General features: G+C 41.7%; 1 protein-coding gene across 1 annotated transcript in view; it reads left to right on the plus strand.

The window, feature by feature from the left end:
* Nucleotides 1-1,760: 1,760 nt before the first annotated feature.
* RAB2A (RAB2A, member RAS oncogene family) overlaps nucleotides 1,761-17,983 on the plus strand; it is a 213,882-nt gene continuing 197,659 nt past the window's right edge. Inside the window, exon 1 of the mRNA XM_030214829.1 lies at nucleotides 1,761-2,058. Coding sequence (XP_030070689.1) covers nucleotides 2,013-2,058 — 46 coding nt within the window. The 5' untranslated portion in view covers nucleotides 1,761-2,012. The remainder of the gene's footprint in view (nucleotides 2,059-17,983) is intronic.

Consider the following 17,983-nt stretch of genomic DNA (forward strand, 5'->3'; position numbering starts at 1 on the left):
TTTTAAAATAAAGGCCTTATGCATCAGCAGCACAAATTCAGGGGAGAAAAACTCACCCTGGCCCTCAGCCCCCGAATTAGGAGAAGCAGAGGAAGAAGCTCCTCTAGCAGCCTCAGAACGAGGCGTTCCCCTGAACTCAGACTCCTCTGCAACCGCGAGGGCCGAGTCACGCGGCTCTTCCAAAATGGCGCCCGCTGCCAGCTTCATCAAGCGGGAAGAATCACTGCTCGCCATTCCTGTACTAACACGAGCGTTTTCAGAGCACGTACTGCAAAGCTCCGCTGCTGACCTGCGTTTACCACAGCGGGAGCAGCGCTTAACGCCTTCAGCAGCCATCGCCCAACCGGACGGAAATATAGAAATAAAATGGCGGCTTCACGCCAAAACTTACCCCGCACAGAACACTGTCCGCAGGAACCTCCCCAGAGGAGCTGGACACCACTCTCACCTCAGAAGACCGAGTCAACGAGCTCCAGTCAAGCTGCACTGAACCAGAATCTCTGGAGAAAGCCTCAGAACAGCCACGCAGTAAAAGCGTGCCTTTTTTTTCACTGTGAGGAAAGCAGAGGCAGGCAGCAAAAGAGGGACTCCGGCAGGAGGGGGGGATGGGGTAAGGCAGGGACAGGGAACAAAACCAAGTATGCCTTCAAAGTGGGCACCACCAGCCACAACACCCCCACTCTACTGGCAAAGCACAGGAGCCACCCCAGCCAGAATTCCAGGAGCTGATCAAGGGACGTCCACACCTGCTGGGAGATAGAGATATACTGAAGGCAGAAGAGGCTAGCCGTCCAAGCAGGGTTGCCGGGTTGAAAAAATTTTCCCCACACAAACGAGCCCAAAACCCGCCCAAAACCCACACAAAGTTAAACCCCGCCCCCGACATCATCAACCCCGCCCCCGATGTGCCCCCGACGTCATCAACCCCGCCCCTGACATAGACACCGACGTCACTAACCCCACCCCTGACATCGTTAACCCAGCTTCTGTGGGGCTTCTATTGGACCAAATTGGACCAATAGAAGCCCCAGAAAACCGCCCAATCACCGCAACGCGGCTTTTTAAAAGCCGCCCAATTTCCCGCAGCTGGCAAAAATTGCCCGTAACGGGCCGCGGAAAACCGCCCAATTGAGCGGTAAAACCGCAAACCTGGCAACCTTGCAGGTCACTATGGTTTTTCAGTGTTCGCTATCTCCACCTGCTGGTAAGCGGATACAACCCCCATCAGTTAATGGATTCATCTGCTGTTGATGACAAGGAAACGTAGCTTCTTTACGTTAATCCACCAAGCAAAACCATAATCTCTATGATTCCCATGTCCTTGGATAGGACAGAATTAATGGAAGTTAAAACCAGTCAACACTGGTTGTGATACGCCGCACATGAAAACATCATCCAATATCCGAAATAAAGGTTAATTAAAAAATAAACAGAAAATATCCACACATATGTAATGTGACACCTTTCTTCACTAGCAAGTTGCTACTACTCCATAAATTGTGATGCAAGTAAACTAAATATATAAAAACCGAACTACCCATTTAGCAGTCTCCAAAAGCAATTTAAAAAATCCGAATCAAAAGCGATCTTTCAGACCCAATATACTGGAAGTCCACACAAGACCAAAGCACTTTACTACCGCTTCCCAATCCCAGTCCAGAATCAGATTCCTCAATCTAACCTCCTTGTTCCAGAAGGAGGCTGCCGCGACGTCATCATGGGATCGGCCAACAGAAGGGAGGGAGGCCGTCATCATTGTTCCGCCACGTCCCGGCTCAGGCTGCCAGACCCCAAGAGGGTGAGCGCGCGGGTTGTTGTTACCACATAAGAAAACTCACAGCCAGACCGACGACAGCTATCTGAAAGAAGCGGAGCAGGCGAGCGAGTGCGCGCAGGCGCGCGGACGTAGCGTGGGATTTTTTTTTTCACGTGCGCGAACGCGGGCTTAGCTCACGCGCGTTCACATACATATTATATTATATACACATAGGAGGTAGAGAGAGCGCGCGACTATGGCGTATGCTTACCTATTCAAGTACATCATCATCGGGGATACAGGTAAGAAGAAAAGCCCGTAGCAGAACCGCCGTATCTTCTCCCGTATCTTTTTTTTTCCTCTATCTGTTTGTAAACAGCCAGGTGAGGGTGGGTGGACAGTAGTTCGCTCATTTCCGCAGTGTTGGAGCGGGTGACGTGGAGGAGCGGTGGCGGCCGGCTCGGGCCCTGCTCTCTGGTTCTGCCGCTGGGGATAGGAGAGTGGGAACGGGCTACCTTATACTGGGGTTCGCTTGGATAGGTGCAAAGGCCTGAGGCCTGGGACTGGGCGGTGACGGCAGTATTGGCTGTGCTCAGTTCCGAGTGACAGCTCAGACTGGGCCTGCACTCCGGTTGGTTCCTGGGAAACGGGGTTCAGTCCTTGTGCAGCAGGGCAGCCCAGAACATTTTCGTAGTTCCTGCCGTCCGGCTCTGGGTTTGCTTGGTGGGTGTAGGTGGGTTCTAGGTATGGTTCAAGAATGTGAAGTTATTTCTGTTCAAATGAGTTATATTGAATTTTCTTTATGACAGAACCAAAAACTACATACCTTAATACAACAGCCAAAGACTGTGTGTGCCTGCGGGATTCCAGAAAGCCGAAACGAGTGTCAAATGATTCTCACCAGTGTGATTCACCCGTACTCAGTCTGCTCTTCTTAATTCTCAGAATAGCCTAGTGCTGAAGTTTCAAAGAGGGAAAAGTAGTTTATCAAACTTAGCTCTCGGATCCATTGCCCGAGTGTGGTAGTGGTGTTTTGTTTTTAAACAGGTTTCATAGCCTTTTATTTGACTGCTTCATCACTTAAGTTTGTTAGGGACTCATATTTGGAGTATTAATGCATCTTGCTAAAAAGTGTATTTTGCAGTGTGTGCCCTTTTATTACAAATTACTATCCCAGAGCTTTGGCCCGATTGTACAGATAATTAAAAAAAATCTAACTTTTATAAAGCAATACATTTTTATTGACTGACTTAATACATTTCTTGACAGTGTTTAGAACTTAACTCCTATTCCTTGGGACAGAGCAGAATGAAAGAAAGATAATTCAATTATGTATATACTGTAGTATTGTGATGTGAAGCATTCCAATGATAGTTTGAAGGGAAAGGGCTGATTGTTGTTCAAAAAAATGGTGAATATCTTCAGAAATCTTATTATCCTGGATTGTTTTACGTGATCAGATTCTTTAAAACTAGCAAGATAAATATCTGGTATTAATGCATTCCAAATTATAAAGTTCAGTTTCATTTGGCCCTTTGATCAGGATATTCATTGATTACAGTGTGTAGTTCAGAAGAATGCTTACCTATGAAGGTGTTAGCTTAGTCGCTGTCATCTAATCTTATGTATTTGTTAATTGATTCCTGTTTTTAAAATATTACTACTATTATGTCAGAAAGACCTAAATGGCCCATGCAGTCTGCCCAGTAAAGTAAGCTGGTAACTGCCACCTATACCCCCTCCCTCCTATTCTAGGTGTTCAATACTTGGTTTTTATCCTTTTGTCTTTTAGAAATTCTTTACATCTCTCTCCTTTTTGTATTCCATCAATGTTTTTGGCTTTACCTTCTTCTCCCAGAAATCATTCTAGACTACTATCAACCATTTATAAAGACTGGTCCACAGAGCTTCCAGTTTAGTCATGATAAACATAAATGACGGATTAGAGTCCAGGAAAATGTGTGTGTGTATGTATGTGTATATATTTGTGGGTGTGTGTATATAAAAGGCAAGCTGTAAAAGCAGCCTCAAGGTGAAGTTTTAGGCTGAATCTGAATATTATCAGAAAGTGGACATGATGTATCAGTTCAAGAAACCTGTTCTAGGTAAATACAGAGAGGCTGAAAGAGTGGAGTCAGGAGTTAGCAGTGGAGAAAGGGTGCACAGAGTGACCGACGTAGAAAGCTACCTCAGGCAGAAGTGTGTGATTTAATTTAATTTGGTATTTATAACCTTTTCTAGCAACAAGTTCTAAGCAGTTTACATTTAACAGTATGCTATCAAAAGTTTAGGTAACATTAATTTGTAATAACTTACAGTGAAACTGTTCAGTATATAGTAAACAGTATTATATTACATCTTATTAACTAGCTAGACATGGTTGAGCATAATTGTTTATGTAAGATCATGTGAAACTTGATAGTCTTTGGAACTCATACTCTGCAATGTAGACCCTTCGCCATTTTTATCGGGACAAGTTTAGGTTCTGTGTGAGTGAGGTTTAGCAGGTGGTTTCATGGTTTTCTTCCATGTGTTTTGTAGATGTGGGGCTAGTTTTCCTGAGGTTGAACCAAAGTGCTTCTGGAATAACCAAGTTTTAACTGAGAGTCTGCAATGCATATAGTCTATTATTAATCTTATGTCTCGCGGCAGTAAGTTCCACAGTTCCGCTCCTTTGCCTGTAATTGTCATGTTGTGAGTTTTTTTTTTTTCTTTCTTTGACATTCTTGTGAAGTTGATAAAACCAATTTGATTTCCTTTAAGGATCTTAGGGTTCTTTGGGTTGGACAAGGTGCCGAATGCAGGATGGTGTTAGGCCATAGAGACGTTTAAAGATCATTGTAAGTAGCTTGAATTCTATTCTTGCTTTAATGGGTAGCTAGTGTAGTTTGATGAGAAATGGTGTAGCATGATCAGACAAACTGCTCATTAATGCTTGATGTGCTCATTATTGTGGCCACTGCATTTAGAAAGGGTTTCTGCGCTGAAGTTAGCTCACACGGTAGACATTAGTGCACAGCATATTAATATCTATCACCAGGTCTGAGGTAGCATAGAGAGCCCTCAGCAATACAAAAGCTGACGGGCAGCACAGAGAGAGAAGATAAAATAAAGTCTTTATTAACCACTACACTTAAAAACAACAAAATGCTCCCCATAAAGAGCTGTGCCAGGGGTCATACTGTTGACTAAACACACAGATATGAAAAATAACATATGATAGTGAGTTTAAACATATAAATAAAAATGAGAGAAAATCATGGTTCATATTCATAACCATGTTTATAAGCATAATGCAATAAAATGAACATCCCATGTAAAAATACATTATATTCACTGCACGATCACTATATAAATTTTTCATTCAATTTTTTATTTATGAAATTTCTTTAAATATGTTCTTACGTATGTTCTTAAATATGTGTATTTTTACATTCTATGTATCACCTTTTGTACACACTTCTACATACATTCTCTCCTTCATTCACACTAATCAATATTCCTACATTTTAACGTGCAAAAATTATATATATATCAATATATATAAACGGCGAGTGACCGTACTCACTGCAAATGCGCAGTAGAGACTTCCCTCTCTGTCCCGCCCCCGCGTCAATACGTGATGACGGGGGGGGGGGGGGGGCGGGACAGAGAGGGAAACTGCGCCGCCGACGTTGCTACCGCTTCCCCCCCCACTCGGAGTAGCCGCCGCCACCCCTCCACCCGGCCCGGGCCCTCTCTTCCCTTCTGAACTTACAGATCCATTCGCCGAACGCAGCAACGCACATCAGCTGAGCTGCAGTGAGCCCTTCCTTCTTTGCCTGTGGCCCCGCCCTCCTGTGACGTAACGTCAGCGAGGGCGGGACACACACAGGCAGAGAAGGAAGGGGCAGCTCAGCTGATGTGCGTTGCTGCGTTCGGCGAATGGATTTGTAAGTTCAGAAGTGAAGAGAGGGCCCGGACCAGGTGGAGGGGTGGCGGCGGCGGCGACGACTTCGAGGGGGGGGGAGCGGTGGCGACTTCGCGGGGGGGAGGGGAGCGGTGGTGACCGCGGGGGGAGGAAAACCTCTATACCAGCCCGTTTTTACGGGCTCAACGGCTAGTATATATATATACAGTAAATATACATAAAAATGCTTACATAAATGGAGACTACAATTGTAGAATAAATAGATATTGATGTACTGAGAAGGAATGAAAGCCAGGAACTTCCTTCAAGTGAATACTGTGCAAGTTTAAAAAAGGGGGTAGAGTGGAGTTAAACAATGAAAAATTGAAATAGATTGAAAACAGCAAATCAAAGGAAGATGAATAAAAATGGTAAAAACATACCCACCCAAAAGTTTTCTCACAGCATAATGTGGTATTGAAACACACACACACACTTTCCGATAGCATGTTTATAATTCACCACTGGGTAGTTCAAAGTTCACATAAAGAGTGAATAAGTTGTGGACAAATAAATTACAAGTTAATATGCAAACATGAAGGGATTCAAAATGACAACTAAAAATAAAAACTGTATAAAGGGTAATGGACTTGATATACCACTTTTCTGTTGTACAACAAAAGCGGTTTTCATATTCTATGCCGGTGCTTTCTCTATCCTTACTGGGTTCATTCTGTACCTAGGACAGTAGAGGGTTATTAAGTTACTTGCCCAGGGTCACAAGTAGCTGCAGTGGAAATTTGAACCCAGGTTCTCAGCCCATTGTACTAACTATTAGGGTACCCCTATAAATAGCACACACAAAAATTAGAAAAAGACAAAATTGTGGTGTTACTTCCTTTGCGTGCATAAAATCTGTTTCATTGAAAGAATTGAAATTATTGAAATTCCTTATCGAGCAATTCAGACTTGAAACACTTGAGATAACAGGCCCACCTGAAACACCACCAAACAGCATATAAATACCTGTGAAGAAGCCTCTAAAAAATGTTAAAAATCTGAGTGTTAATTATGCATTCCACAAATGTAAGAATGTGTGTCGGTGACATTTTCAACAATAGGGACGCATAGCAACTAAGAAGATACGTAAAGTGCATAGGACAGTTCAAAAACAATGCTGTTAACCCAAGCACAACACAAAGTAGGTGGACACATTAAAGATGGCTCACATATGAATAATAATGAAATGATGTACATACATGCGTGATATGAAAAGGAAATACAAATCAGCTTTAAGCGCACTAAGCTTTAGTAAAAGGGCCTCTAAGTGCCACATGGCCCATAGGTATAAAATCGTGTCTTTCCAAATATGTCTACCTGCCGTGTTTTGAGCAGTCTGAAGTTTCTTTAAGGTTTGTTCTTTGCATTCAGCATAAATACCATTGCAGTAGTCAATGTGGCTTACTACCATTGACTATATCAGGTTGCGATCCCTCGGGAAGACTTGTTTCACTCTGAGTTTCCACAGTGGAACATTTTCTTTGTTGTGGATTTCACTTGGCTCTCTAGTGTGAAGTTGCAGTCCATTGTAACGCCTAGGAATTTCAGGCTTTCTGAGATAGGGAGGGTGTAATCTGGGGTGTTGATACTTGTGGGGTAGTCCGCGCTGTGTTGGGATGTGAGGATGAGCCAATGTGTTTTTTTTTTCTTTATTGAGTTTTAGTTGAAATGCATTTGCCCATGAGTCCATGATATTCAAGCTGAGCTTGATTTCGTTGGTGATTTCTGTCAATTTAGTATTGTAAGGAATGTATATTGTGACATCGTCTGCATACATGAAAGGGTTGAGGCCTTGGTTGGATAATGACTTGTCTAGTGGGGTCATCATTAGGTTGAATAGGATCGGAGATAGCGGTGATCCTTGTGGTACTCCACAGTCTGCTTTCCACGGTGATGATATGTTTTGTTTTGTTCTGGGATTCAGAGACCCCTGGGTTCTGTCTGGTACTGGAGTTCAGCTGTATAGTGGCAGAGAGAACCTCCAAGAAGGCTGGATTGACCTCAAATCTGACTCCTTTTCTAAATAGCACAAGTACTGAGGTAATCAAGAAGTTGTGAAGTTCTAAAAGGAATTGCCACTGAGAGAGACGTTGGGTCTAAGGGTCCCGCATTAGTCTGCCTCTCAGCACTGGCAAGGAAAAGATACCAGCCTTATGACAAACTGGATTTAGGCTACAGGTTATACAATGCGGCGAAAGAAAGCCTGATAAAGCAGAAGCATTTATACTTCCAGCCTTTGATCATTAAGTGAAGCCCACAGAACATCATTTGGGATGAGGAGTTTATTTGCCAAGATACAAGCCAAATCAGTGGTTAACAACAGGCATATACAATCAATTAGTTATAGGTATATAATAATCCAGCAGCAAACAGGTGCTATCTGAACCCTAGTCTTTTATAATTTCTTTTACCAATCAAAAGGTTTTACATGGGAAAGCAATTAGGTAATCTGTGAGTTCTGCTGGTCACATTGGTTTCCCCTGGACAGAGAGAGCAACCATGGCCCCTCTCTAACTTAAACCAGGAGATACACTGATTTTTATAGGTGCACACAGGATATGGATAATATGACAGTAGATATACCTGATTGGATCTATGCTAATGTCATGGTTACCACTGATTGGCTATACTAATGAGTAGCTCTATCGTGAGAACATGTTCTCTTCCCTAGCTTGCTTAACTTAAGGAAGACCCTGCACCTGGCTATACTGACCACTACTTCTCCTTTTCCCACCATGTTGCAGAACATAATGTCACTCTGTCTGTTAGACCCCCACCTTTGTGTTTCCTGTTGTTCTCTGCAGTGCTCCAACACTGGGAGTTCAAGTCAGTCACACAGGCCTGTAAGCTTTTCCCTCATTTTAGAGCCTGAACCAAAGTCTAGGCAGGACCAAGGCTCATAGCTGTAGCATTTTTATACAGTTTGAGTTTGATTTTACTTGATATGTTCTTGTGGTTAAGAAAACCTTGATCCAACTAAGTATATTTCCACCAATCCCGAAGTTGTCTAGTAATCTTATTAATATATTATGGTTTACCATGTCGAATGCACTGGACATGTCGAATTGGAGGAGAAGGATGATTTTGCCTATTGCTATTTCCTGCTTGAATTTGGCTAGGAGAGTGAGTAGTACTGTTTCAGTGCTGTGGAGGGGGCGAAATCCTGACTGTGATTCGTGTAGTATTGAGAATTTGTTTATATAATCTGTAAGTTGTTTGGTTACCTTGCTTTCCATCAGTTTGACTAGCTTTCCATCAGTTTGACTACCAACGGGATAGATGCTACCAGTCGGTAATTAGTGATTTCATTTGTATTTTTCTTGGTATCTTTTTGTATTGGGGTGAGTAGGATATTGCCATTTTCCTTGGGGAAGAGACCTTGCTGAAGCATGTAATTTAGGTGGGATGTGAGGTCTGCTATGAAGCGGTCGGTGGCGGATTTCATTAGGTAGCTGGGACAGGTATCAAATTTGCAGTGAGTGTTGGAGAGCCTGCTAAGTGCTTGGGTAACTGTTTCGATGGTGAGGAGGGCGAAGTTTGACAAGGTACGGTCAGCCGGGTATTCTCCAGTGGTTGGGTCCAGCTCATTAAGGAAGTTTTCGATGTCAGTGTTGTCCTGAGGTAGCTTGTTGCGTAGGTTTACAATTTTTTCATTGAAATACTTAGCAAGTTCATCTCCAGATGGGATGTCTGTATTCGTTGTACTGACCATGTTGGTGTCTAGAAGTTTGTTCACGAGTTGGTATAATTTCTTCATGTCTTTGTAATCTGTCCCTATTTTAGTTTTATAGTATAATCTTTTGGTCTGTCTTATTGCGTGTTTGTATTTTCTTTGTATTTGTTTCCATGCATTGATGCGTTGTGTATGTTCATCTTTTGTTTTTTTTCCATGCTCGTTCGAGTTTCCTGGATTGAGTTTTTAGCTTTTTCACTTCGTCGTTGAACCATGGTATTGAGTTGTGCTTACGTGATGTTCTTGTTTGTAAGGGTGCTATTTCATCTAGTATGCTTTTACATCTTTTATCCCATTCTAAGAGGTAGTATGCGGAGTCCATTTGTGCTGTCCATTTGTTATTGTATATCAGTTGCCAGAATGTTTTCATGTCTACCTGACCTCTTGTGCTGTAGGATGTGTGTTCTTGTATTTGGTGTAACCCTTCTTCCGCCAGTGTAGGGATAAGTTTAATTGATCGGTCCAGGCTATTTCTGTCCATTTAATATCTGTTCAGTTTTGGTCTGTTGAAAGTTTGTGTGAGATGAGATCGAGTGTGTGCCCTTTGACGTGGGTTGCTTGCATTTGTGGCCATTTGAGATCCTGTAGGTGGAGGAATTCCTTACATTCTCGTGTGTTGATAGAGTTTGAGTCTTCTAAGTGAAGGTTGATGTCTCCTAGTACTAGTATAGTGGAGTTGGTTACACATTTGTTTGTGTTTGAAATGAAGTCCATGAAGTTGGTCTGGCCTTCGTTCCAATTACCTGGAGGTCTGTAAAACAAGACACAATTCAGATGATCGCGTAGGGTTTTGTTGTGGATTATGATTGAGGCAATTTCAAGTTGAGGCATTATGGATTTGGCGGTGGTTTCGGTGGTAAAATGGGATCGATAGATTAGTGCTATGCCTCCGCCTCTCTCTTCCTTTCTGGTCCAGTGTATGATTTTGTATCCTGGAGGGCACAGCTCTAGGATTATAGGGTCCTTTTGGTCATGGATCCAGGTTTCATTGATGAAAAGTAGGTCAAGGTTTTCCGACGTAATCCAGTCTGTTAGTATTGCTGTTTTGTTTACAGCGGATCTGGCATTGATGTATCCCACTTGGATTGTTTGGTATGGGTCTTCTGTGTTTGGTGTTGTGTGGACTTTTATTGTCTTTTCTTTGTTAAGGTGAATTTGTTTGGACCGGTCTTTCCCTTCTGTTGTGGTTGTCCGCATGTTGGTGTTCTTTCTTTGTTTAAGATGTTGTCAGTTTGATGAGGTGTGGTGTATCTGATCAGTCTGTGATGAGTGTGTAGTATGGGTATAATGTTACTTTCTGCAAGTGGGGTGGTTAGTGTTAGGTGGATCAATGTTAAGGAGTAGGTTATTAGGAGTACAGTGATACCTCGTTTTTCGTTGGTAATCCGTCCGAAAACAATCGGCGAAATCTGAAACCAACGAAAACCGAGGCAATAAGAAAGCACAGTAGACGGCGATTTTGAAGTTGCAGCAGTTACGTCACTTGTGCTACTGGCGCTGTCAAGTACCACCAGGAATGATTTTTTATGCCATTCCTGGGTTTTGGCAAACCTGACTTGATGGATCTGCAGCCAGCTGAAGACGAAATCCGAGACAAATTTTTTTATGAAAAAAACGACGAAAACCGAAAATGACGAAATCCGAAGGCAATGAAAACCGAGGTTTTACTGTAGTTTGAAGGCATTCATTTTGGTTTCGGTTCACTGTGGGCTACTAACGAGAACGTGTTCTGATGATTGGGTGCGTGATAGGACTTTGTTCTTTGGTATGGAGTCTGGTGTTCTGGTCTTGTGTGTAATTTCAGCTTGCCTTTCAGCTGTGAGGTCAGTATTGGATCCGGCTTCAATGATAAGTTAATGAGCAGAGGAGGGGGAGAGTAGCTCTGAATCAGGGTCCTCCTTTAATCTGTCTTATAGCAACTAATTGCTTCCCACCCTCCTTGCCCAAAGAATCTTAGGCTCTTGTTTCTGGCTTTGGCTGGAGACAGAGGGGAGGCTGAGGGTAGGGGGGACCTTTAGAGCATTTTCAAGGTAATTAGCAGGGAGGTGTCACACATGCAACACTAAGCATTCAGCTCGGATGATTCCAATTTCAGAGTACCTGCAAGGTAATTAGCAGTGAGGTGTCGTATCTGCAAACAGAGAACTCAGGTTGGGGGATTCTTCACTCTGATATCCTGCTTCCAAGTTTCTGATCAGTTGTACAGCGGTCACAATTCAGTTCTTAATCATTTTTATGCTTGCCTAAAATGTTAAAGTGTTCATGGTTTGCCAATGTTCATAGATTTGCCAGTACAAAGACCAGTTTCTCCTCCCGACTTCTGTGATTACCTTTGATTACTAGCAAGTCGACCGGAGGGGAGGGGTTGCTCTTTGCAAACTTAGCCCCTCTGGATTGATCAGATGCAGTATAGAGGCTCTTTTAAAGGCACGCTTGTCCCGCTGAAAGTGTCCTCGGCTCCCTCAGCAATCACCCAGCCCTCACTTTGGTTCTCAAAGTCAGGCCTCTCTAGCCTTGTCAATTACAAGGTCTCAATCTCTCGGGTACAATAGATAATGTACTCACAGACTGGTGTTCGGAAGCGTTGTCCAGGGCACAGAGACTCCGCAACTCTGAGAGCCGTGTCAGTGTACTTATGTACTTTAGTAAACAGGCTTTTAAGTGTACACTAAATATCCTGTGGCATTCTGCATTTACTAATATTTTCTTCTGAAAAGGTTAAAGTGCACTGGAACTGCTCTTCAAAAGCTTTAAGGAAAGGCAGGGTGGCTTCTTCCATCGTGACTTCCCGGTCCAGCTCCCGTAAGGTGACACCTTTCCCTTCTATTCCACATGGAACAATATGCTCAAACCATGTTACGTCTATATTGCAATTTAGGGCTAGTCCATGAGAAGTTATGGTGACTGCACATGACCACATATAGTAAACCTCTGAAGTTCTCTCTGTCTCTGCCTGCTGGTAGAGGGACATAACCCACAAGTCTCTGGATTGATCTGTTGGGACTAATGGATAGAAAATTATCAGGTAAGAACTAATTTTACCTTGGCTACCAATTGAATACTGGGTGCAGTACAAAATTCTTCTTGCCTTTTAAAGCATTTTGTTTAGGTACCATCTTATCGCTCTACATTAACTATCCCTTATACTCTTACATGTATGTTAAGATCACTAAATGACCATCATATAGTTTCACCTGGACCTTGTACGGCTCAGATGGAGAATATAGGACATAGTGCATTTTATTTTACAGCTCCAGCACTCGTCCTCCATGTCACTTGCAATTTGTGGCGAGTTTTCCTTAAGGGGTTTTAAATTGGTATTAAAATCCTGGCTTTTCATCAGGCTTCTAGTTCCTGACTCAAATGGAGTCATTGTTGCTCTGGCATCCAGCACTTTAAGGGCCCTGCTTACTAAGCCGTGTTATAGGCGTGTTAACATTTTTAATGCACATTAACTGTGTATGTGCCTATACGGTTAGCGCCCATGCTAATTGTAGGCGCGTTAAAAATGCTAAAACGCCTTGGTAAACAGGGCCATAAATGGTTTTGTTTTAATTGTTTTTATTCATTTTTTTTTACGAATGAATGATATGATGCTACACTTGGATAGATGTTCTCTCTTTACTTTTTGAACATTGTAGTTCTTTTCTTTATTTGTTTTATTCTGTACACTGCTTTGTTCTGCTAGTCACTTAAAAGGGTATATCAAGTTTTGAATGAATTAATAACTTAGATAAAGACATTTTCTATATAAACCTTGGACACTTCTTAGCAGTTGAGGTTTAAAAGTCAGTAGGGAGACCAACTGTAAATGCTCCAATGGAATAGGCCCTTTTGGTAGGTCCAATCGGCCAGAATTCTCTTCATCTTGAACCAATCTGGTAATGGTAATGCATTTGAAATACCACTTATCTATGACAGAACCAAAGTGGTTTACATATATACAGGTACTTTCTTTGTCCCTAGTAGGTTCACAAGTTATTTGCAACTGGGATAATGGAGGGAATTGAACCAATTTCCCCTGGTTTTCGGCTTACTCCTCCACTCTCTATATATATCTGGTTCAGTATATGGTCTTTAGATGTCCATTATAGTGATGGAGCACTCCTCTTTGGTATGATGGCAAGGATTGCATTTGTAAAATAATTTGCGTGTTCCCACCAATTACTCGGACCTCCTATTCCCCCAGACTGCTCCTACACAGTCCAGGAATTAACAAACTCCATAATCGAGGACTCACTGGGATATAAGATGATAGTTTATTACACTCTTACCAAAAGCAGTACAAGCAAATCAGGCATTCACGTAGTAGAACAGCACTTCATGACGCGTCCCTCTGAAGTCTTCCTTCTCTTTCCTTCTCTCCCCCTCTCTCCTTCTTCTACCTCTTGCTCTAGCTGACACCCTGCTTATATATTTTTGGTACTATTCATTTCTATGGACACTCATTCTCTCACTGGTCATCTTTACATGTTATCAGCTATTATCTTTTAAACATCAACATTTGATGTCAATGACGTCAATAATAGCCAAGATTCTATGTGTTCCCAAACTTCCCCCTTTAGCCCCCCCCCCGGATGATCTCATCCAGGGTGCAACTGACCCAGTACTATCTTCATGAAGCCAAAACATCTTTGCTCTTGACTTCTTGTAGGTGCCAGTCTTGCTTATTTGTTTATAGAGTAGATTCCCCCACCCTTGTCAGCTCTCAATTACCTCATTTCAGCACTTGCAACAGTGAAATGTAATTTGTGTCAGAAGTAATCTTTGATTTCTACAGGCCTAGTTCTTAGCCAGAGCCATTGACCTGTATTTCAAACAAGTGGCAGCATATTTCTACACATTTCACCTGGTTGATGCAGAAGGACCTATACTAGATATCTAAATGACTTTTGTTTACATTGTTATATACCTTTAGAGATCTAACAACCTGGTCACTATGCATCTTAATGGTGTGGGGGGGAGGAGGAGGGGAAGAAAATGACCATATAGAGAAAGTCAAGCAGCTGACTCTTTTTAGGTTTGTGGGTTGTGTTTTTACTATTAGAATTGAGAATGTGAATAGAGAGAGAGAGATTCTGATGTGGCTGATGTTGAAAGTGTGAGAAGTGATACAGAATTTAATCTGGCTGATATAGATGTGAGTGCAAGAACAACTGAACCTACACGTTGTTCTTCGAGATCAACAAAAGGAAAATGTCGTACTTTTCTCAGCAATGTTCTCAGGAATTTCTTCAGCGATTACCGCCTCTCTGCCTGGTGTCAGCACTTCATTTGGCTTAAATAACTCTGCCACTCTGGTCCATGCAGGAAGAACAATGTTTTTCTCACTCACATTCATCATTCTTACAGGCACAAAGCCTCGATTTGGACTTACTAATGCGTTAGTAACCAATACTTTATCTGGCAGGTTAACTTTTCTGGTGGCTGAGACTACTACATTGCAGGCCTTGAAATCCTCTTACTCTTTGACATCTTCCTGGGAGGATCTTCTCGGACATGGGTGGGATAACTATCGGGCTTTTGCTAGCTAACTTCACAAAACCCAAGCATTCATCAGTATCCCACTCATCAAACTTTTTCACTTCTGCGATGTCGGTCATAATTCTAGAAACTTGACCTGACTTCCCAGTGAAGGACATAATGTTCTTAAACACATCTTCCAGATGCTTGATCACTTTCATACCAAGAATTCCTGGAGCTTCAGTCTCCTCTACTTTTCCATTTCTGAAGTTGTCACGCACTATAAAAATGCAACGTGAAGGAACTATCTGTCCCATACATTGGACATCTGCAAAGATGCAGGCCAGCACTGGTAGTTCCATGCCATTTGCCACAAATACTGTAATCCAGTTGACTTCCTTGAGCTCAGCAGGGTTTTTGAAATGCTTATAGAAGTGATTTGCATACATTTATGCAGTAGAACAATGAGATATGTATTTAGAGTTTTTATTTAAGCAAGTTATTGTAAGATGCATTTGGGGAATGTACTTACTGCTGATTTTTGTTTTGTACTTTTTATTTTATTTCTCAACTGGGTATTGTTACAACCACCTTACTTTATATCACCTTGAAGACATTATGAGTAGGCAAATTTATAAGTGTGCATAAATGATAAATGACTTGGGTATTTTAAGTCTGTCCCTTGATTTTTGGGGGGCTGACTCCTAGATTCTTAGAAACTTTGTCAAGGCCTGATCTGCAACCTACCTAGGCTTAGGAATTTAATTAGTTTCGGTCTTCCAGGTTTATGAGAAGAATGCTTTTCAGAATAATTAATTTTGAATTTCCCCTGAAAAATTGTATTTTAGGTTTCTCAGGTCCTATATTGGTCTCGTACCTGACGTCTTTGAAATTAAGAAATATTTGGAGTAGAAACATTTTGTTGGTTTTTGTGCTCTGAACCTTTCTTTATTTCCTGTGGAGATTCATAAGAACATAAGTATTGCTATACTGGGACAGACCGAAAGTCCATCAAGCCCAGCATCCTGTTTCCAACAGTGGCCATTTCAGGTTACAAGTACCTGGCAAGATCCCAAAACAGTACAATATATTTTATGATGCTTATCCTAGAACTAAGCAGTAGATTTTCCCCAAGTCCATTTTAATGACTTTTTAGGAAGCTATCCAAACCTTTTTTTAAATCCCGCTAAGCTAACTGCTTTTACTACGTTCTCTGGCAACGAATTCCAGAGTTTAATTACACGTTGAGTGAAGAAATATTTTCTCTGATTTGTTTTAAATTTACTACTTTGTAGCTTCATTGCGTGTCCCCTAGTCCTACTATTTTTGGAAAGAGTAAACAAGCGATTCACGTCTACCCGTTCCACTCCACTCATTTTATAGACCTCTATAATATCTCCCCTCAGCCATCTTTTTTTCCATGCTGAAGAGCCCTAGCCGCTTTAGCCTTTCCTCATAGGGAAGTAAGTCATCCCATCCCTTTTGTCATTTTCGTCGCCCTTTCCTGTACCTTCTCTAATTTGAAAATATGCCTCTTTTTTTTTTTTGAGACGCGATGACCAGAATTGCACACAATATTCAAGGTGCGGTTGCACCATGGAGCAATACGAAGGCATTATAACGTCCTCATTTTTGTTTTCCATTCCTTTCCTAATAATACCTAACATTTTATTTGCTTTTTTTAGCTGCTGCCATACACAGAGCAGAGTTTCATCGGCAATGACACCTAGATCCCTTTCCTGGTCGGTGACTCCTAATGTGGAACCTTGCATTATGTAGCTATAGTTCGGGTTTCTCTTTCTCACATGCATCCCCCAGTCTCGTAAGGTCCTCTTGTAATCTTTCACAATCGTCTTTTGATTTAACAACTTTGTATTGCCTGTTTTATGATTTGTGTGACCTTGTCAGTTGTAAGCATGAAATAAATTTAATAATGCTGAAGGAGAGCATCTGATTATGAGTGCTTGTGTTTGAGCAAGGAAGCAGAAATTGGCCATTATGCTCCCTAGATCTCAAGGATGGATTGATATATTCACCCTCTGCATAGGAAGCTTTACAATGCATCGAGTTGATCATCAGTTAGGAGCCCTTGAAGTCTTCTAGTAGTGAGAGTAGAAGCTCACTGAATTGCAAAAAGAAATCTGTTTTTCCTTACTTAGATAATCAGTTGGTGAAGACCTCCCAGAGGCCTGTCTGTTAGTCACCAAAATCAACCTTACATTAATCACAATATCCTTAAATATAGTTTAAATCTATTTCTTCCAGTAAATTTCAGTTTTTTTACAAAGATGAAAAGAGAAGGATTGAGATGAGACTTTGGGAGAGTGGAAATATTAGGGAATGAAAAATGGAGATAGTGGGGAAAGGAAATCGTTTGCTTGTGTAATATATTGGGTGACCTGTAGAAGTCTTCACACACACACACACACACTTTGCACATTTCTTAAAAAAAAGAAATTCAAAAGGCGTTAAAGTATGATTGTTTTAGTCATCCACATAGCATACTTCATACTTTCAAAGTGAAAGAACAATTATAGAACTATTCAAACGTAAGAATCTCAGTTGTATATGGCTTCACATCCTTTGACTTAATACAGCATTTGATAGAAACCTTTATTGCAGTAATGAGTTATTATAAGCAACTTCCAACTTTACAGTTTTTGCCCATTCTTTTTGGCAGGATAGCTTATATGTGGACTGCAGTTTTCAGGTCTTGATGTAGATTGGTACTTAGGATCATTGTACTTCTAAAAGGAGAATCGTAACCCCAGTCCCAGGTTTATGGCAGATGAATAGAGAGAAACATGGATGGTGCAAAACCTATCTTCACAAGTCTCCTTGTCCTTGCTGTTGCAAAGCATCTCCACAAAATAATACTGCTTCCAACTAGTATGCTTTATTGTATGGAGGGTCTTAACGGGGTGATGTGCTGTTTTGTTTTGTCACACACTGCACTTAATATTGAGACCAGAATGTTCCACTGTGATCTCATCAGTGTCCTTTGTGTTTCTTTGCAATTCTCAGAGGACAAGCAGGCTGAATTATTCTCATACATAGGTCAATGATTTGCGTCGGCCTGGGA

This window comes from Microcaecilia unicolor, chromosome 1, assembly GCF_901765095.1.
Source record: "Microcaecilia unicolor chromosome 1, aMicUni1.1, whole genome shotgun sequence".
Lineage (NCBI taxonomy): Eukaryota > Metazoa > Chordata > Amphibia > Gymnophiona > Siphonopidae > Microcaecilia > Microcaecilia unicolor.